The sequence below is a fragment of the Elaeis guineensis genome, chromosome 7 (assembly GCF_000442705.2).
Source record: "Elaeis guineensis isolate ETL-2024a chromosome 7, EG11, whole genome shotgun sequence".
NCBI classification, from domain to species: Eukaryota; Viridiplantae; Streptophyta; class Magnoliopsida; order Arecales; family Arecaceae; genus Elaeis; species Elaeis guineensis.
In genome coordinates, this window is record NC_025999.2 from 99232289 (window position 1) to 99252764 (window position 20476).

Sequence of the window (20476 nt, forward strand, 5' to 3'; positions counted from 1 at the left end):
TATATATATATATATATATATAACATAAAACGAGTATCTTGAACAATATTCCACCAATTCTCAGACCAGGGAGGCACCAGCAGTTTATATGTTTGAAAAGGACAAGAAATTGATTAGTTGAAAAGAATGTTTATGACAAAACATTGGTAAATTACTCCAAGATTTAATTTATTTATATGCTTCCTATAACAGTTGCGGTATGTTGGCTGTAATTTAGTTTCAGATGCATCTGAACTTAGCATTGATGTTACACCAGTATGATTATGACCCAAGGAAAAAAAAAAAATGTACAAGCAATTCTGATGTTCAAAATTGGATTGCGTGAGGGCATTTATTTTCTCTGTCCAACATGCAAGGAAGCTGAATTGCACAAGCCTCAACATATTGACCTCAACCTGTTGATAACTTATTTCTATAATAAGGATCAGAGAAAGTCCAGAAAAAGCATCATGAAATGTAGTATAAGCCTAAGTTTTCTTTGTCTGAGTAGTGATTCCTCATGCAGATTTAGTGACCTCATGGATGGCATTAGCCAAGTATGTAACATTGCCCGTAGTCACACCCGCCATACTGTAAAATCAACACCATTGTCAAGATACAATTTTACAAGGAATAGGTGTCAATTTAAGGACATGGAAAAGCTTTAAAAAATGATAATTACCTGATTCTGCCATTGCGCGTCATGTAGATATGGAACTCATTTGTCAAGCGATCAACCTGCTCAGGGGTCATTCCGCTGTAGCAAAACATGCCGATCTGGTAAACATTCAAGAGAACCACTTATAAGAAGCAAATTCAGATTAATATGCAAGTAATAAAAGGCATCTGCACATAATGATACAGAGGTTGTGAAAAAGGGAAAATATAAACAGTTATGTCTAAATATGTCCTTGCGGGATGAGATAGTTTTCTAATTTAAATGTTGATTATATGATTGGCTGGTGCAATAATTATAATTTACTCTGAACATAGTTGAAGGGTAATTCTTCAGCTATAATTCTCCCCCAAAAAAGAGAGATTCATTCTTGTCACACAGAAATGTCCTTAAACCAAATTTGATGCATAAGCATGTCTGCAAATCAAACCTAAAGATGTAGACTAAATTTGAGGTGCTTATGAGTTTTGGCTATATTGATGATAACATGCCAATATCTTGGGGGAAGCCAAGCCGCTCCAATAATTATAGGCATTTTGGATAAGTCAATAGCAAATTGCATGTCAATGAAATATTCATATGGGAATCCACAAGAACTAAAACACTCATATCCCATCCACGTTGAGATATGGACATCCTAAAACATATTATAAGGTGCACAATTTATATTTTGGAACATGTTTGGTTCTACATTATGTCAGAAGTTTTCGGTAATTCATTTCATCAAGGTTGATTAATCCAAATGAGTATATATCAAAAGAAAGTAGAGGTAGAAACTTATGTTTTCTTTGTCAGAAAAATAATATAAAAAAAGTTTGAAAAGAGAATAATTGATCGCATCAACATTTATCACTAATAGTGATGGTTGTCTATATTATACTAACATATATTAACATACTTCATATTGGAAAATTGTCATCTACACAGGCAACAAAAAGGAAATGCTTACTAGGTAGAATACAAAATAAAGTAACTGGCATTATTAAGATCCTGTAATAGTGTCCTAAACAAGATGAAACGAGCACACTCCCATTTTGACACACTTTTGTTTCAATTGGCCAAAAATATGATGATACATTCTGGTGGAACTTATGTTTTGGACAACTTCAAACCATATAATAGTAGAAAGATATACTCTTCCTCCAGCTACAAAAGACATCTCCTGAACATGGTGTTCCAAATGAAGTTACCATTAGTGTACATAATGACAATTTCTAAATTAAGGCCATCCTCCAGAGGCTATGTTAACAAGACGCCTGAGACTCAGTTCCTTCAATAAGTCTCACCAAACAATGTATCATCACATTTGCCAAGAGTGGCAATTCTCCAGAACATTTTCCTTGAATTTGGAGATACCTCTGAAATTACATTTACATTTCCATCCCCACAATCCTCCTTGCATTTCTCCAAAGAATATGTACTCTAAACCAAGATACTGCAAAACAATGATCAACAAGTTATGATTGCAAAGTTTAGTTACCTGTAACACATGGTTTGGATAGTCCTAGCAAGGCTTCCTAAGTTATAACGGGAGAGATTGTAATATCATCTGCCCCATTCCAGATGAAGTCATTTTGGTACATCGCTGATCTTTTAGCAATCAAGAGTGACAACGAAAGGCTGCCAACAGTCATTTTGCTACCTCTTTCAATTCAGATAGATATTTCCAACACTGTATTAATGCATCAAGGAAGATACTTAGCAAGATATAACATTATAAATTCTTTCAGTCCATTCCCCCTCTCAATCTCATAATGCAGTTCAAGTTCTGGGCATCACCTGCCACAAAGGAAAATTAATAAATCCACTTAGTCTCCTTTAAAGTTGTCTGTTATTGTTTCACTTTGAAATAGTCATCCTCCCTGACTAATTGATTGAGACCCTTTTGCTTATTCTAAGTTTTTTCTTCACTTGTCATTAAGTATCTTCTTTTCCAATTTGTGTCCTTCAGTCAATCTTCACATGCCCCCAGTTCTGAGATCTCTCTCCCATCCAATAATGGATTTCACAACTCTGTTCAAAATAGGCATAATTCCTGCCACCTCTTTCACATAAAGCCACCGAGCCACATCATTCTAATTTCAATTTGGGAAGGATGACAACCATAGAATATGTCATCAGATAAGATAAGTAGTACTGGCATTTTTTGATGGCTAAAACTCTCTTTAGGAGTTAACCATTATAGACTATAAAGTTAACATGCCTTTTGTCATATAATAAACTCGCCTCAATGCACAAAATTCTAAACGTCTGATGAGCTCCGCGAAAGGTATGCTTCCAATTGAGCTTGTTTAGAGACAGGAGCATTAAGTTGTACATTAGCATCTATTTTCAGTTGATTGTTGTGCATGGAGATACTCTTTTAAAACCAAGTTTATTATATTGTAACTGACAAATTTAAATTTTTGAATTTTAAGAACATAGCGCTTTTGTTAGATTCAACATATGATCCACTATATTCATTTCCTTTCCTCTTCTAATACTAAGATTAAAAGCTAGCTTGCTGAATGTCATAAAAGCTTCTTCTTGTTAACCACGTCTGCAAGCGCTTCTCTATGCTTATTATATCATTAAACATAATAAGCCACCACCCACCAGCAAGTGTTCTAGAAATGGCTACAGTTGACAACCATATGTATGCCAATGCAATCACAAATAAAACCTGCAATTGTAAGCTCACCTGATTAGTTACATGTTCCCAAGATAGTGGAGAACCCAACTTCTCAAGGTTTTCCCTAAGTGCCTTTCGCATTCCAATGATACGATCAGCCATAACCTGAAACAGTGGACACAGGTTTTCAAGTGAAATGGAAGCAGCAAAAGAAGAGACAACACCCAATCTGGTTACAGATGCGTAGCACCTATATCCTCGTACCAGTGAAACTGATCTTTCCTACTGCTTTTGGGGTCAATAAAACTTTTGTGAAAGAGAGGAAAACTCATTTAATTACCTTCACTTCCTTCAGCCACAAGCTTTTAAGGTCTGGATCACTGAGTATTATCGAAACAATGAGTGCACCATGAACAGGAGGGTTGCTATACATAGGCCTAGCAATCTGTTGCAACTGACTCTTCACAGCTACTGCTTGCATTTCATCTTCACAGAGAATACTGCATCAAAAATAAAATAAAAGGTCCATCAATGAGCATGTGAAAGTCCACACAACTTTAAATAACTTGCATCCAGGAAGAAAAATCGAGAAAGTGCACAATATACTCTCCAACTTATGTCAGCCAAAAGTATACCATATTGATCTTTAAACTAGATAAAATGCAAGCCAATTATGAAACACTACTCCATTCAAGTGAACCCTTATTATGAAATGATCATTGGGTCTCGATTTTCTATCTTCAATTTTAATAACCTTATTAAGTTTGCTTCAGGTGGGTAGGTGGTTAGCCAAATGCAAAAGGAAGGACTACAAAAATCAGAAAGAGTGACTAAATGGATGAAAAAAGGAATCAGATAAAAATACCATTTCATGCAAAAAATGGATATATCATTCAATGTGGACAAGAATGCCGGAAAATAATCCAGGCTTTCGGCCTGGTTTGTGGTTCAACAAGCATTAAGGACCTATTGTTGTTGAAGCAAGAAGACTTTCTACAGAAAGCTCCTGTGTTGGATGCCAAATGGGAAGTATCCCGACAAATCCAAGCCACCAATCTTTGTTGCAGCAGGAAGATTTTCTATGCTGGATTGAGCGTTCCACTTTTCTGTCACGTCAGGAGGCTTTCTGCACAACGAAACTATTGCGAATGTTTCCCTTAACAAGTCCAAGGGGCCCAGTCAGTGCATTTAATGTCAAACTCTAAAACTCCTCTCTATCTTGCAGCCAAGCCCTATATTGACACAAAGCGTTAACCGCAGGCAACCAAGAGTCCTTCAGCCCTGTAACTGCTTTGCTATTGCAAGAAGACCCAATGCTCTGCTCCAACGAAAAGCTGGCAGAGAAAGTCCTTGCCATCTTTCCAACCTTAACAACTTGCACTCCTAGGAACTATGATAGTTTCCTTGTAAGATAACTCTTCAACTTCTAAAATTTTTTTGATAAATCTATTTGGAAGTCCTGCCTGTAGCTTTCAGTGCCAGGACTTGTATAATCAAATAGACCATTTCCAAACAGGGCAAGGGTAACTTTTGGACTGTAAATTGAAAAAATCTTCCCAATATTTTTTTTAATAAAACAAATAAGTGATCGTGTTGCCAGAAGTCTAAGCTTTTCAGATATAGACAAATGAAGGGCAATTAATTCCTTATTTTACTTACCAGGGGAATGGTGTAGCCATATAGGTCTTCAAAAGTACATAGCTAGATGATTTCCGGGACATCAAGAACATTGTAACAAGTTAGGCTTCTGGGAATAGGTTGGCCAGGGACAAGGATTTACAATTGGAAAAATTGCAGAAGACTAGCCCAATGTAAGTGGAAATGAATATCTAAGAAGAAAAAAACTAAAATAATAAACGTAAAGTTACACAAACAAATGCAAGAACAAGCATAGGGGGTCACCAATAATATATGCTACCAAAAAGAAATAGATAGCATCGTTACTTTGAAGTTCATGAATGTTCTTTGAATGAGTAACAAACAATTCTCTGATAAGTTGTAGAAATTTGTGAATCATTCAATAAACCTTTCTTAATTCAAATTCATGAGAATAATTTAGAGCATCATTTGGCATTTAAAAAGGAGAATAGTTCAAGAATCTTTCAATATTCAGAGAATGTTGTTCCTATGACTAAGAAAACCAAAAAGAGATAGATCATAGAATATGAAATAAAACAACAAATATAATGGACCGAGCACAGATATCAAAGAGACATGGAAAATGGAAGAGATTCTGAAAAGGAATCAAGAAGCTAGCAACATGAATGCTAATATTAGGATTAATATAATGTCATGCTTAAGATTTGATATCAAGGAGACAAACAAAACAGAACTAATTGGGGAGCCATCACTAAATTACATCTTGGTACTTTAAAATTTTTTCTCTAAGCCACAACCATTGCATCTCCCTCTTATTTTCTCATGGTTAGGTAAATCTTTCCTTGGTAAAAACCTGTTTCCAGAAAAATCAAATCACACCAGTTATGCATTTTCAAGAAATGCTATGTGTGTTGAGCCAAATGAAAATAAATAATGTATCTTCCACTCTAGAAGCTGCAGATACCTCATCCGTTTATAAGACAGTAACAAACAGGGGAGTGATTCATTGAGATAGGACTAACATGTCCATATCTCCAATTTTGTCAATAACAAGAGTTTTGGATAAGTAATAAATAAAAAAATTTGTATACAAAAAGATTTTCTGGAATTAACCACTAATTGACCAAAAATAAGAATTTAGGAAATGCCTATACTGGTTTTTGTACCATATGTAGTGTATTTGCAAAAAAATCTTCATCACATATTATTTCTCCATGTGCACCAACTAGGTGGGCACACTCCTTGTATTTATGTGCATACATCTATTATCACCAAATGAGATTTTACTGTGTTGGTTGAAGTCTATTTTCTCAATGAGCATTCAGTTATGTGAAAGTCCCCTACTACCGTGATCGAGTAAAGAACAAGCTAATGGCAGCCTAATTTCAAGCCAGTAAATAGATCTGATGAACAAAATTTAGTCATTTGAGACCAAATCTTGAAGGAAATGCCAATAAATACCTCAAACATCTTTCCGATTAGAGAAACAAATACCTGAGGCATCCAACTCGTTGTCCATAAAGACCCATATTTTTCGCATATGACTGGGCACAGCCAATCAAGTGCCCATCCTCGAGAAAAATTCTAATTGCCTTTGCATCTCTCTCTGGATCACCACTGGCAAAACCTTGGTATGCCATGTCAAAGAATGGGAAATGATTCTTAACCTGAACACCAAAAGTAGCATTGTTTTGCGACAAACAAATCAGTAACTAGATAAGCTTACATAGTTAAAGAAAATGCACGTCCTAGAATTCCCTACCTTAAACAGATGAGATATCTCCCTCCACTGTTCCTCAGAAGGATCCACCCCAGTTGGATTGTGTGCACATGCATGAAGCAAGAAGAATGATCCATTTGGAGCTTTCTGCACAGAAAAAGGAATTTATAAGATTAGAAAAGGAACTTGCAAGGAGGAGTGGGGACTTTAAAATAAAAAAAGGAGTCTGCATTTGTGAAAATATTATCAATCACTCAATTATGATGAGTTGGTAACTAGATGGGAGATTGATATCACTAAGTATCATATCATCTCACTATTGAATATTAGAATCACTAATTATCATTTTAAGATTTTAACATTAGATGGATTGGAGACGGATGCGACAAAAAAATCTCATGAATCAAGAAAAGGTGCATTAAGCACACAGTGGAGCTTAAAATTAGCATATTGAGCAAGCATAGGTAAAAATGATGTAATGAATAAGTAGGAAAAAATACTTTTTTGAGGAAAAGTAAGGAAAAAAAAAGGATGACTTAGAATGTCTAATTGCATAAAGAATGGATGATTTTTTTGATGGAAAGTAGGAAAAAATATTAAGCACAGAGTAACGCACTCGTTGGATGATAAGAGGAAAACAAGTTGCATAAAAAATGGATGATTTAGAATGTCTAGGCATGTGTTATAGAAACTACATTAGGATCACATAGAATCTAGAAAATTTGTGAAAATTTGTCTGAAAGATCACAGAGACCTAATGAGAAATGACTCAGGATTAGTATCTTTAAAAAGAATCTAAAACTTGTCAGGAGCTACAAAATAGAAGCTTCGAAAAACTTGACTGACAATGCTTGCCACACATGGTTATGCTTAAATTATGATGCAAAGTCAAGATCAACTGATATATCATGAAGTCTGATTACCTTAATATCTTCCATCAATGAAGCAAAATCAAGTCCCCTTGTATCAGGATGGTAATAATGAAATGTCTGCTGTGGAACCCGAGCATCTCTCCAAATATTATGATGGCTGCAATACATTACATCAGAGCCCCAAACCAATTAAAAATTTGTCAAGATAAAAAATGGGCACAATTTAGCTCTACATCTGAACCAGAACATCAAGTAATTTCAATCAGATATGTTAGTATGCATGGCCAGAGTAAGATACAGAATATTTGCAGCTCCACAGAAGGCAGATAAGAGAAGCACAAATTATCTCACTTGGCCCATGTAGGTACGGGTATATAAATTTGAGAATCGGGCAAGAACCGCTTCTGGAAATCTGCAAAAAGCCGACATGCACCAGTCCCTGAAAGAGATTGAACTGCTGCAATCCTTCTGTCTTTTATGAACTCAGAATCCTCCCCATATGCTAGCTTCAATGACTCTTCAATCATCTTATTGCTTCCTCCCATTGGAAGATACTCCCTAAATTTTACAAAACCCACTTCAAAATTACTCAATTTCAATTTGATTTCATTCAAATGAACATAAATAACTATTTGCACAGACATGCTACAATGCCTACTCATGCTTTGCAGCAAGAGACCATCAACATTCAATATCCATAACCAAACTAGGGTTTAAATTACATTCTACCAATATAGAGAGATAAAAAAGGAAAAAGAAAATTTATCATTTATGCCTTCAAAGAAATCTGTAGAAGCAGTGCCTGGCTGGTTACACTGGATTTATGAATGCACATAGTTTTTAAGTAGTAGAAAACATAGCGGGAGTATGGAGAAAGGAATCATCTCTCCATGGTTTTGATGGAACTTTGTAATCACGATGATGTCATCTGGGCATGAGAGAGAGAGAGAGAGAGAGAGAGAGAGAGAGTAACCTTAATATGTCTTAACAAAATCATATGGCATGTGATAATAAGCACAGGATCGGAGGGGCACAAACATTTACCGACGTTTCGAGGAAGGGGTAAAAGCGTGAGAAGCACAACTTAGGAATAAAAGTAACGATGGTGATACGGGAGAACCATCACAGTATAGATACATAAGCCACAGGAAGTACAAATTGACTTAAAAAAGGACGAGCCTCAACAACTAGATTCCACCCGAAAGCATACGGATGAAAACAGAGAAATAAAGGAAGAAATACAAGAACAACATGATAAAAGAAAGACACGAGAAAAATCAGCAAAAAAGGTTGTGAAACTTTTAAAACAAGCACCAAATGCATACCTCTCAGTATATCTCCACAGCTATATGCCCAAAATCAAGAAAATTTGATTAAAAATTTAGGAATAAAGCAATAAAAAGAATGAATGAGAGAGAGAGATCACATGTTCAGATTCCCGGCAATCGTCCTTTCAGCCTCTCTAACGCATTCGAGGACGACAGGCTTCCCATTGTCATCACGATAAGCTCCCTAAAGATCAGACAAACAAAGCCAACGTTTCACTAATCTTGATCAATAAAGACGATATCTTTCAAAACCCTAACCCTAATGATGAGAGGGGAAAAAGGAGATCACATATCGGAAAAGAAGAAAAAGAGAACAGCCGTTTTGACGAACGGTTTAGATGAAAGACGAGGGGGAAGGGGAACTCACAACGCCGACATTTACTTTATCGGGGCTGGGATCGGCGAGGTAGGCTTCCGTGACTCCGAGGATCGGGTCCTTGGGCGCCGGTTCTACGTTGCTCCACCACGACGACATCGATCGAGCTCCAACCGCCCACGAGCGGCCCCTCCACATCATCCCTTGGTAGATCGCGGCCCTCGACGCCATGGGAGCAAGCTCTCTCTCGCCCTCCCTCTGTTTGATTTTATGTATCAAAGGGAAAAAAAAAGGCTTTCAATAAGATGGAAGGGAATGGAGGGTTTTAGTCGGAAGGAGACGCAAGGGTACTGACCAGAGGAAGGGGAGCGGCGGAGGGCAAACGGCCAGCGCTTATGAGGTTTGAGTTTTGACACTTTGCGTTTGAATTACGGAACTACCACTTTACAATACGGGGGAGTGTGACCTGTGGGCGCCGCCTTGCAGCTTCTCGCCGAATGCTGTTTTCAGGATTTTTTTTTTTTAAATATTTTATTTTATAAATGTATTTCTCAATCTACCTCCGAACCCCTTCTAATTATGATAATTTGACTGAAGCGTTGCAAAATCACACGTTGAAGAAATAATTTTAGAGTTGAAATCACATGTTCAGCGTATGATTTCAAATTAAGATATTTTTTATAAATATAATAAAATAAAAAATAAAATTATATATAAAAAATATAATTTCAATTGAAATTGCATTTTCAACATGTATATTTTTTTATTTTTTTTTACCCCCACGCATCGCACGGCCGGCATTTCTTTCTTTTTTTTTTCGCTCTACCCTATCGAGGAGTGCGGGCGGAGGGGCGCAAATGGCCGCCGATGCTCATGCAGAGCCATGGGAGCTCAGGTTCGTCGGGGCTAGAGAAGAGAAGAGAAGGAGACGGCGGCGATGCGGGGCCGTAGAGGATATGGGGGGCGGTCGCGTGGGGTGCGGGATGCGTTTGAGTTCGAGGAGGGGAGGGGGTGTTGATGGCATCAGAGTCGAGAGACTCGGGTTCGTCAGGACTGGGGGAGGGAAGGAGATTTGGTGGTTGCACGGAGCGAAATGCGACGGAGACAGCGAGTGCGGCACGGATGATGGTGGGGCAAGGCTGGGACATGACCTAAGCCTCATGAGGCAGCAGCGGATCGTCGGGGTGTGGGGTGTGCGGAACAAAGAGAAGGGAGAATGAAAAAAATAAAATATTATTATTTTATTATTAATAATAATTTGAATAATAATAAAATATTATTATTTTATTAATAATAAAATATTATTATTTTATTAATAATAAAATATTATTATTTTTGATTAATAGTAATAAAATGTTATTATTATTTTTTATTTTTAATAAAATAATAATAAAATGTTATTATTATTTTCGATTATTTTTGCTCAAGAAATATGAATTTTTTTAATATTTTTTTTAAAAATAATACATTTATTAATAATTTAAAAATACTATTTGTATAATAACATATTATTTTTAAAAATTAATAATAAAATATTATTTTAAAAATATTATTTTCAAATTAATAATAAAAATATTATTTTTAATAATAATAAAGTAATATTTTTAAAAAATTAAAAAATATAATACTTTAAAAAATAAAAGTAGGGGGAGAAGAGATGAAAATAATAAAAAAATATTATTTTTAAAAAATAAAATATTATATAAAAAAAAGTAATGTATAAGCGGAGAATCCGTGGGTTTTTCTATCTCCCTTGGTCGGGGGATAGTGACAAGGGTACCGTGGGCGAGCAAAAGAGTAGGTGGTGGAATCGAGTGAGTGAGGGAGCGCTAACAGTTAGCACGAGCACAGATAGAAGATGGAGTGGGCACGGACGAAGAACGGAAGGACATGGGTTCGCCAAGGCCGAGAGAGGCGAAGGGATGGAAAAAAAAAGAAAAAGTATTATTATTTTATTATTAATAATAACTTTAATAATAATAAATTATTATTATTATTTTATTAATAATAAAATATTCTTATTTTTTATTAATAAAAAAATATTATTATATAATTAATAATAAAATATTATTTAGTAATAGTAATAAAATGATACTATTTTATTAATAAAATAATAACATTTTATTATTATTACTAAAATAATATTTTATTATTAATCAAACAATAATATTTTACTATTACTCAAAAATAATAATATTTTATTATTAATAAAATAATAACATTTTATTATTATTCAAATTATTAATAATAATAAAATAATAATTCGAATAATAAGAAAGAGAAAAATGAAAATAATAATTTGAATAATAAAAAGAAAAAATGAAAATATTATTATTTTATTATCATTAATAATTTGAATAATAATAAAATGTTACTATTTTACTAATAAAAAATATTATTATTATTTTATTAATAGTAAAATATTATTGTTTGATTAATAACAAAATATTATTTTAGTAATAATAATAAAATTTTATTATTTTATTAATAAAATAGTATCATTTTATTATTATTACTAAATAATATTTTATTATTAATCAAAAATAAAAATATTTTATTATTAATAAAATAGTAATAATTTATTATTATTTAAATTATTATTAATAATAAAATAATAATATTTTTTTCTTTCCTTTGCCTCTTCTAACCTCAGTGAATCCTATCCTTCCGTCCTCCACCCGTATCCCCTCCGTTTTCTATCTGCGCTTGTGCCGACTGTTAGCGCTCCCTCACTCGCTCGATTTCGCCATCCACCCTCTTGCTCGCCCACGGTGCCCCTACTACCATCTCCCCAATCGAGGAAGACAGAAAAATCCACAAATTCTTTGCTTACGCATTATCTTTTTTATATAATATTTTATTTTTTAAAAATAATATTTTATTATTATTATTTTCATCTCTTCTCCCTCTCCTACTTTTATTTTTTAAAGTATTATTTTTTCTAATTTTTAAAAATATATTACTTTATTATTATTTAAAAATAATATTTTTATGATTATTTGAAAATAATATTTTTTTAAAAATAATATTTTATTATTAATTTTTTGGAACAAAAAAAAATATTTAAAAAAATCTAGATTTCTTGAGCAAAAATAACTAAAATTAATAATATCATTTTATTATTATTTTATTAAAAATTAAAAAAAATAATAACATTTTATTACTATTAATCAAAAATAATAATATTTTATTATTAATAAATAATAATATTTTATTATTATTTAAATTATTATTAATAATAAAATAATAATATTTTTTTCTTTCCTTCTCTCACCAAAATATTTTCATTTTTTTTTAATTTTTCCCTCTTCCCTTCCCTTCCTTCCACCGCCCCCCCCCATCCGCGCCCCCAACGATCCGCGGTCGCTTCATGAGGCCTAAGCCGTGGCCCCACCCTGCCCCACCGTCATCCGTGCCGTATGCATCGTTCCCACTGCATCGGCTCTGTACGACCACCAAATCTCCTTCCTTCCCGTCTTCTCCCTCGACGAACCTAAGTCCTCTGGCTCCAACGCCACCAACCCCCCTCCCCTCCCCAGTCCCAGACATCTCCCGCACCCCGTACGACCACCCCCTACACCCTCTGCGGCCCCGCACTACTGCTGTCCCCTACCCTTCCCTCCCTCGATCTCGATGAACCCGAGCCCTTGCAGCTCCGTGCGAGCATCGACAACCACCTGTGTCCCTTCATTCGTGCTCTTTGGTAGAGCGGAGCAGAAAAAAGGAAGAAAAACCAACCGCCCAATGCGCGGGAGAAGGAAAAAAAGCAGAAGCAATCACATCTTCTATGTATGATTTTATTTTTTATTTTATTTTGTCGATGGAGTGTCATCTCAGCTTGAAATTGCATGTTGAATATATGATTTCAAATTCGAAATCGTATCTTTAATATACAATTTTACTGCATCACTGCCAACTCATCACAACTAGGATAGTTACGGAAATAAGTTGGGTTTGGGAGTAGATTGGGAAATAAGTTCTTAAAAAAAATATTTTAAAAAAATCCCTATGTCCACATGGAAGGTGATGGTTCGGTATTGAGGATGGATGGTGCACCTTTATTTCTAATTTTATAATTTTGTAATATGTTAGCTTGATGCATGAAATGTGATAATCAAGTAAGAATTAAAAATTATTTGATCAATGTTTCATTTCTTCGAAGTAGAAATTTTTTCAAACAAAAAAATAAAGGATCATATATTCAGCCCACTCGAACAATCAAAAAATCTGATAACAATCCATTCTCCTTACCTGGTCTTTAAATTTTACTGCTCTCCATCCCTATTTAAAATCTTCTATTATCTGCTCCATAACTCGAAAATTTACATCATTACTACACATACTGCCCGTCATCGAGGAAGCAGCCTCTTTTTTTTTGCCACACATAGAATCTCAAAAATTAAAAAATATCAAATTTCGCAATCAAGAGATCATTTCGATCTACACTAATATTTTATTCATTAAAAAATAAAAAATCATACAAAATAATATAGAAATCTAATAAAAAAATAATAAATAATAATAAAAAAATCTCCATACTAGAGAAAAAATATTTATTTAATTTTATTTATATATTTTATTAATAAAAAATAAAAATATATAAAATATTAAAAATAAAGAATCTTGGACCAAAGATAGAGACGAAGAAGAAATCCCAAGTGATCAGGAATAGATGGGGTTGGCCCCATCACATCGATGCTCAAAACATCCAATCTTTTTTCCACTTGGCAGATCAAAATCTGATTTTTGACGAAAGGACCGCATGCATTCAGAGGAGGAGGATTTTTGAGTGGAGCTAAGGGGGTTTGGCTTACATTGCTGGGCATTGAAGAACATGAGGGCCTTACAGAGGGTGAGGGTGTAGTTGTCCGACGGCGACTGGGGGTGGTGGTATCAGCGGATGATCTTAATGATGAGAGTAATAAACCCGATGAGATCGGCAATGATGACGATGGTGCCCACTATCCAGATGAAGAGCTTCCGACTGACGATGAGGCACCCAAGGTCGATGTAGTTCTTCATCGGGTGTTTCACTGAGCAGATGGGCCCGTGCTTGGTTTCCACCCATCGGGAGGTGGTGACATGCGTGATTGCGGCGGTGCTGGTGGAGTGGCGGGTGCAGAGCCTGCAAAAGTGGAGGCGAGTGGTGGAGGTGCTGTAGGAGTTCGAGGAAGGGTGCACGATGTCGATCAGGAGATTGAGGCAAGTTGTGGATGCCATGGCGATGGAGATCCGAGTAGGGGGAGCAAGCTCAAGGTGCTCTTAACCCTCATCGATAACCTCCCCGATGGGTATCTAGTGAGGAGGGCTCGAAGTTGAGGGCGGCGGCGTCAGAGAGGGTGAGAGAAGAGGAGGAGAATGAGGGAGGAACATGTTCAAACCACAATGATCAAATCGCTTTGGGTGTAAAACCCTCAAATTCTCCTCCAAACCCTACCTTCGTCGCCCCCTCTTGTCGGCTCCTCCCCTTAATCGTCGGAGCTTTTCCGTCGGGAAGGTCAGATGCTTCGAAAACATAGATCCCCAAAGGTCCAGGGAGCTCTTTTTGATGTCCTTCGCTGGATCTTTGCTTGGGAATTACCCTCCTTCCATAAGAAGTCCTCGAGAATTTGAGCCTTTGTCATTTCCTTTGCACCTGCGGAGTCCAATTCCCCCAAATCCCTCGACGACGATGGCGACGGCCATGGGGACAGTGACGGCGACGCCCTCCTCCCTCTTCTTCAAGACTTCGAGGGAAGTTCCATTCTCCCTTACCCCTTGCCTCTGCACCCTGGATTGCTTGAATTAGGCTTCCCCTCTCCCAAGGGATCTTCGGCTCGATGTAAGTATCATCCATGAATGCCTTGTTCTCTCGGTTATGCTTCTCTATCGCCCGCAAGATCTCATCTTCCTCATCCATCACTCTCACCCCCACCTTGAGCTCGAGGAAGCCTCACCCCACTCGAGGTTGGGAATCGATTTTCGTCCTCGAGAGCGGATGAATAGGGAAGCTTCTCATGCGCGATCGAATAGGAAATGAAACTTAAGCGATGCCACGCGGCTATCTCCTTTTATTTTAAAATACTAACGTGTCAAACATAGAGTTCTTCATATTTTTATTTTAATATATATATATATATCATTTTAATCTCTACTTTGAGCTCGAGAAAATTTTGTTGGAGTAAACCAACCAACCTCTATAAACAGACCGATCTCCGGCACACACCGACCGACGTCCGACTCTGACCCACCAAACGAACAGACAATCTTGGAAGCGACTACCGACTATATATCAGCTGAGTAGGCCGACACTGCTTTCAACCGATCAATCGAACCTTCTTTACCGACTTGGTATCAATAAGTAGCCAATGTTCGGACTCTACAGACGATGGATTACGACCGTCGGTATCTCAAATCTGCTAATTGATAGTCAACCCCCAATATTTAGTCAGTCGGCTTATTCAAGATAGTATAACCGTCTCAGATGGTTATCCTACGAATATCATGGCATAATCCTCGGAGATTGACAACCCATAATGGGATTACAGCCTAATGATTCTACGCCACTAAATGCAGAACCATATCTGATGATTACAACCATTTTTTTCTATAAAAAGAGAGGTAAAGCAACAGTAGGGGTAAGCCAATTTTTATACGTTAAGCTCTGTCTTCATTCATATACTACTGTTGTCTAGTCTCTCCCTCTAACTTAGGCATCGGAGGGTCCCCACCGGAGACAACTCCGATCAGTGCAGACTTCATTTTGCAGGTGCTCGTTCCCAGCAAACAGACGATGAGAGGATTGGCAGCAACAGATTGGCGTGCCAGACAGGAGAAGCGACCACGACAAGAAGAAAACTCGCAATGACGAGAACCAGAGCTCAACATCAATGACGATCAGCTCAGCGAGACACTCTTCCCATTGGAAAGAGGCTTTTATCCTCCTGGAGTCTTCCACCATCGATGGCTTGAAGACTATGAACGTAAGTTCAAGAAAATCGACCGTCGCCACCCAACTCCAGATGGACAGTCAGAAATCATCAAACGACTTCGATTTCCATACCGTCCAGCCTTTCTCCCGACTTATTTTGAACGAACCGATCCCGACTCGGTTCTAAATACTGCATGTGGAGTCCTATGACGGTTCCACCAAACCAATCGATCACCTCGAGAGCTACAAGGCTCTCATGACAATCTAGAGAGCAACCGACGTCCTCCTGTGCATCGGCTTCTCGGCTACACTTCGAAAAACTACTCGGACCTGGTACTCTAGGCTTAGGTCGGGAAGTATTCACTCCTTCGAATAGCTGGAACATTCCTTCATCAGCACCAATCGGAGGCCGCCATGAATCTCGGATAGTCTCTTTTCGATCAAACAAAGAGAGACCGAAACACTCCGAGATTTCGTGGCCCGATTCAACATGGCCACACTTGAGGTCAGGGACCTCAATGAAGACATGACCATATCGGCCATGAAAAAATATCTGAGGAGATCTTGATTCACGTACTCACTGGATAAAATCCTCCCTCGGACATATGCTGAACTCTTAGAATGCGCGTACAAATACGTGCAAGCGGACAAAGGAGCTTCTGACCGACGTCAGACAGAAAATAAAGGCCAGAAGAAAAAGCAGAAGAAGAGTAAGGCTCCGATCGAAATAAGTAGGTCCCCATCCAATAAGCAAGCCTCACCCCGATGATGAAGTCCGAGGTCGACACATAACAGGTATAATTCCTATACCCCTCTCTTTGCTCCTCGTGCACAGACTCTCATAGAGATCGAAGGGGCAGAATATCTACAACACCCTCTGCTGATGAAAGTGAGGAACCATGACCGAGGGAAGTATTGTCGGTTTCACCGAGATCACGACCACGACACCGAACAATGCATCCAGCTCAAGGATGAAATAGAAGCCTTGATACGATGTGGCTACCTCAAAAAATATAGGAGGGAGCCGCCGACTCAAACCCCTTCCCGATCGACGATCCCAAATGACTGAGAAAGCTGTGAATAACCAACCGACTGAGGGAGTCATTAATATGATCACCAGATGGCTGGATCGGAGGACAACTTCCGACGAGGAGTCAACGAAGCGACCAAGACTCCATGATGTAATAACCTTCTCGAAGAAAGATGCTCGGAGAATTCAAACTCTCCACGATGATGCTGTTATTGTTTCAACAATAACAGAAAATTATTATGTAAAAAGGATACTTATTGATAATGGAAGCTTAACTGACGTTCTATTTTACTCGACTTTTTTTCGAATGAAATTGCCGATTGATGGACTCAGAAAAATTTTGACACTGTTAGTCGGCTTCACTGGAAATGCGGTCACAGTGGAAGAAGAAATCACCCTTCCCCTAACCATTGTGATTGAACCACAACAAAGCACCATCTTCATAATCTTTATGATCGTCCGAGTACCCTCGACCTACAATGCCATACTCGGAAGACTCAGATTAAATGCCCTGAGAGCGATAGTCTCGACATACCACATATTGGTCTGATTTTCGACCAAAAATGGTATCGAAGAAATACATGGAGATCAACAACTTGTCCGACACTATTTCACAATCTCCGTCCAGAATAATAAACCTGAGGACACCCTGCCAGCCGATAAATTAGACCAAAGAGAGAATCAGAAAAGGAGAGAGCCAGTCAAACAGTTGATATTGGGTGGATGTCTAGCCAGGACACCATCTCTCAAGACTTTTTCAGTACCATACGATGCAGCAGGAAGAAAGAAGAAACAAAACAAAACAATCAAAATACGTGGATTAGCCACAAAAGGGCTCGCCTCCACGGGACATGCAAACTTTACTATGAAAAAAAAAATTTACAAGAGGAGATCTCACCCTCAACCCTCGTACACCTAATTTTTCTTTCACTAAAAATTTTCCTCACAAAAGCTCTCTCTCTTGAAAGACCCCCTGAACTCCTGAAGTGACCGACGTCCGCTGTCCAGGAGTCTTCTCTCTCAGCAGTCACATGGCTCTTTCTCTCTTCCTCGGGTTCCTTCTCGGGTTCACGCCGCCACAGGCACTCAGGTTTCCATGAGAAAACCAGGCCAAAAGACCACACCATATAGGCCACTGTTCTCGTTCCCAAACCTTTATAGGCCTTAAACAAGAGTTAGATTAGGATTAGAAATCCTAATCTGGCTCAAACAAACTTTAAATAACTTCTTCCAGCCGTCGGATCGAAAGTAGGATCAACCCACACCATTTGATCGCGATCGGTCCATGGAATAATGCCGTAGACCACGAGAAATGCATGAAAAATATCCACACAGTCCACAGACCCATCCGTGGATCGCCTGGTCCACAGTGGACCGAGGTACAGGCCCAGGCAAGGCTCCTGGGCCTAGGCCGGCCTCCATGCGCGGGCTTGGGCCGCGCACCTGGGTCACACATCCCGTGCGTTGGCCCCACCTGGGCCACGCGCCGCCGCCTGCGGCCGCACCACCGTCACTCCGCCGGCCCACCGCCGACGGTCCTCCATCGTCTCGGATCTCGTGCCGACTTCAAAAGCTCGTATCTCCTCTATCCAAGCTCCGTTTGAGGTAATCTTGATCTCGTTGGACTCTATTTTTTATCGCAAATCTCGTTGTGAGCTTAATATAAGCTGAATCTTGAGGTATCAAATCCTAACAATCTCCACCTCGACTCGATATTCGGCCTCCTCCAAACTTCGAGAGCTTCTGGATCTCCTCGCCCCCATGCCCTGGGACAATCGCCTGCTGATCATGGATGGGCAAACATGGGAGTCGAGCCAGGCTGCTCGATCCCATCTCCATCGTATGCTGTGCTCCTGATCTGAGACCTGCTTGAGGCATCGTCATGCGGCAATAGGAATCTCACCTTGCGACATCGCCTCTTATTCTCCCGAGTCTCCTGTCTCGTGCCCGATCTGCCTTTTGGAGCTCCACCTCACTCTAGACTCCGTCTGGCTCCCGAAGCTCCACCTTGCACTGAACTTTCTGCCAGGTAATAATATCCTCTGCTCCCTTTCTTCTCCTCCAGCACAATCCTATCACCGTGAAGCACCCTCAGAATTCCTCTACCAGCTACCGTCCTGTAGCCTCTCGAATTCAGTCTGCTAAGTGAGATAAGATTCTGTCTAAAATCGGATATGTATCGGACCTCTCCCAATCTCCTCACTGCACCGTCATGTGTCCTCCAGTTGACCGTCCCAATGCCTTTGATCGCACAGCTTGATCCATCCGACAGATATACAGTGCCCTCATTGTTCTCTAGGGAGTCAAACTACTCCTCTCTACAACATACATGATAGGGGCATGCAGAATCTAATATCCACTGTTGGAAAGAAATAGATATCTCGTTAGATATTTTTAAGATATCTCCATCTGAATCGCTGCCGGTCGTTGCTACAGCAGCCACCGTCTGATTTTTGAGTTGAGGGCAATCTCTAGCTAGATGCCCCAACTCCTCACACCGGTAACACCTGATTTTGCTCAAGTCCCTCCTGGACTTGGACCACCCTCATTGCGATCTTCTGTCGCTCCGTCTACCACCTCCTGCTCCTCCAGAAGCCATCAAAGCTGAGCTACCGTCACCTAAGCTCAAAGCTGGGTTCTTCCTCTTGAGAACCTCGTTCTGGAGTATCGTCGTGGTGATCTCGTCCATCTTGATGGTACTCTTTCCTACTAGAAAAGCAGTCATCAAGGACTCGTACGAATGAAAAAATGACGCCAGCAAAACCAGCACCCTGGTCTTCTCCTCAATATTCTCACCAACGCTGAGGAGGTCGGTGAGGATCTTTTGGAAGTGGCTCAGATGCTCCTGCACGCTCTGTCCCTCAGTCATCCACAGTTGGTAGAACTGCCTCCAGAGGAAAAGAGTGTTGGTGAGAGACTTTGCCATGTACAACTCCTCGAGCTTCGACCACAGCACCGTCGGAGAAGTCTCGCTCAGTACATGGATCACCACCTCATTCGTCAGGTACATACGGATGGTGCTCACCGCCTGCATCTGTAGTCATTTTCAATCCCGCACCTCCATGATGGTCAGCTTCTCATCGCACAAAAGAGTATCGATCAATCCCTGTTGGATGAGCACGTCCTTCACCCTTGCCTGCCACAAGAAGAAATTACTCTTACCATCGAACTTATTGATCTCCATCTTGATTGTTCTTGTCTTCTCCATCTTCAGTCTTGCTCACCACCACTGCAATCTGCATCCTTGTACCGTCTTGCTTGATACCACTTGTTGGGTAGATGTCTGGCCAGGACACTACCTTCCAACATCTTTTCAGTACCACGCGATGCAGTAGGAAGAAAGAAGAAACAAAATAAAACAATCAAAATACGTGGATCAGCCACAAAAGGGCTCGCCTCCACGAGACATGCAAACTTCATTATGAAAAAAAAATT

At 38.9% G+C, this 20476-nt stretch overlaps 1 protein-coding gene across 1 annotated transcript; it reads right to left on the minus strand.

The window, feature by feature from the left end:
- Positions 1–297: 297 nt before the first annotated feature.
- On the minus strand, positions 298–9584 carry LOC105048107 (aspartate aminotransferase, mitochondrial). The gene is made up of 11 exons (XM_073260448.1): positions 9457–9584; positions 9153–9359; positions 8884–8969; positions 7809–8015; positions 7509–7614; positions 6628–6732; positions 6360–6532; positions 3607–3766; positions 3336–3431; positions 662–756; positions 298–570 (listed from the first exon to the last, which is right to left on the minus strand). Exons 2-11 carry the CDS (start codon positions 9330–9332, stop codon positions 498–500), a joined length of 1281 nt encoding a protein of 426 aa, XP_073116549.1. The 5' UTR covers positions 9333–9359; positions 9457–9584; the 3' UTR covers positions 298–497.
- Between the last annotated feature and the right edge of the window lie 10892 nt (positions 9585–20476).

Bases quoted from the DNA above. Each gene is read 5' to 3' on its own strand.
- LOC105048107 (XM_073260448.1), bottom strand. From the start codon at position 9,332: ATGGCGTCGAGGGCCGCGATCTACCAAGGGATGATGTGGAGGGGCCGC. The intron at 3,767-6,359 runs GTATTTGTTTCT...TTTTTGATGCAG, and splicing joins CAACGAGTTGGATGCCTCAG to TATTCTCTGTGAAGATGAAA. The intron at 3,432-3,606 runs GTAATTAAATGA...CCACTGTTTCAG, and splicing joins TGTGGCTGAAGGAAGTGAAG to GTTATGGCTGATCGTATCAT.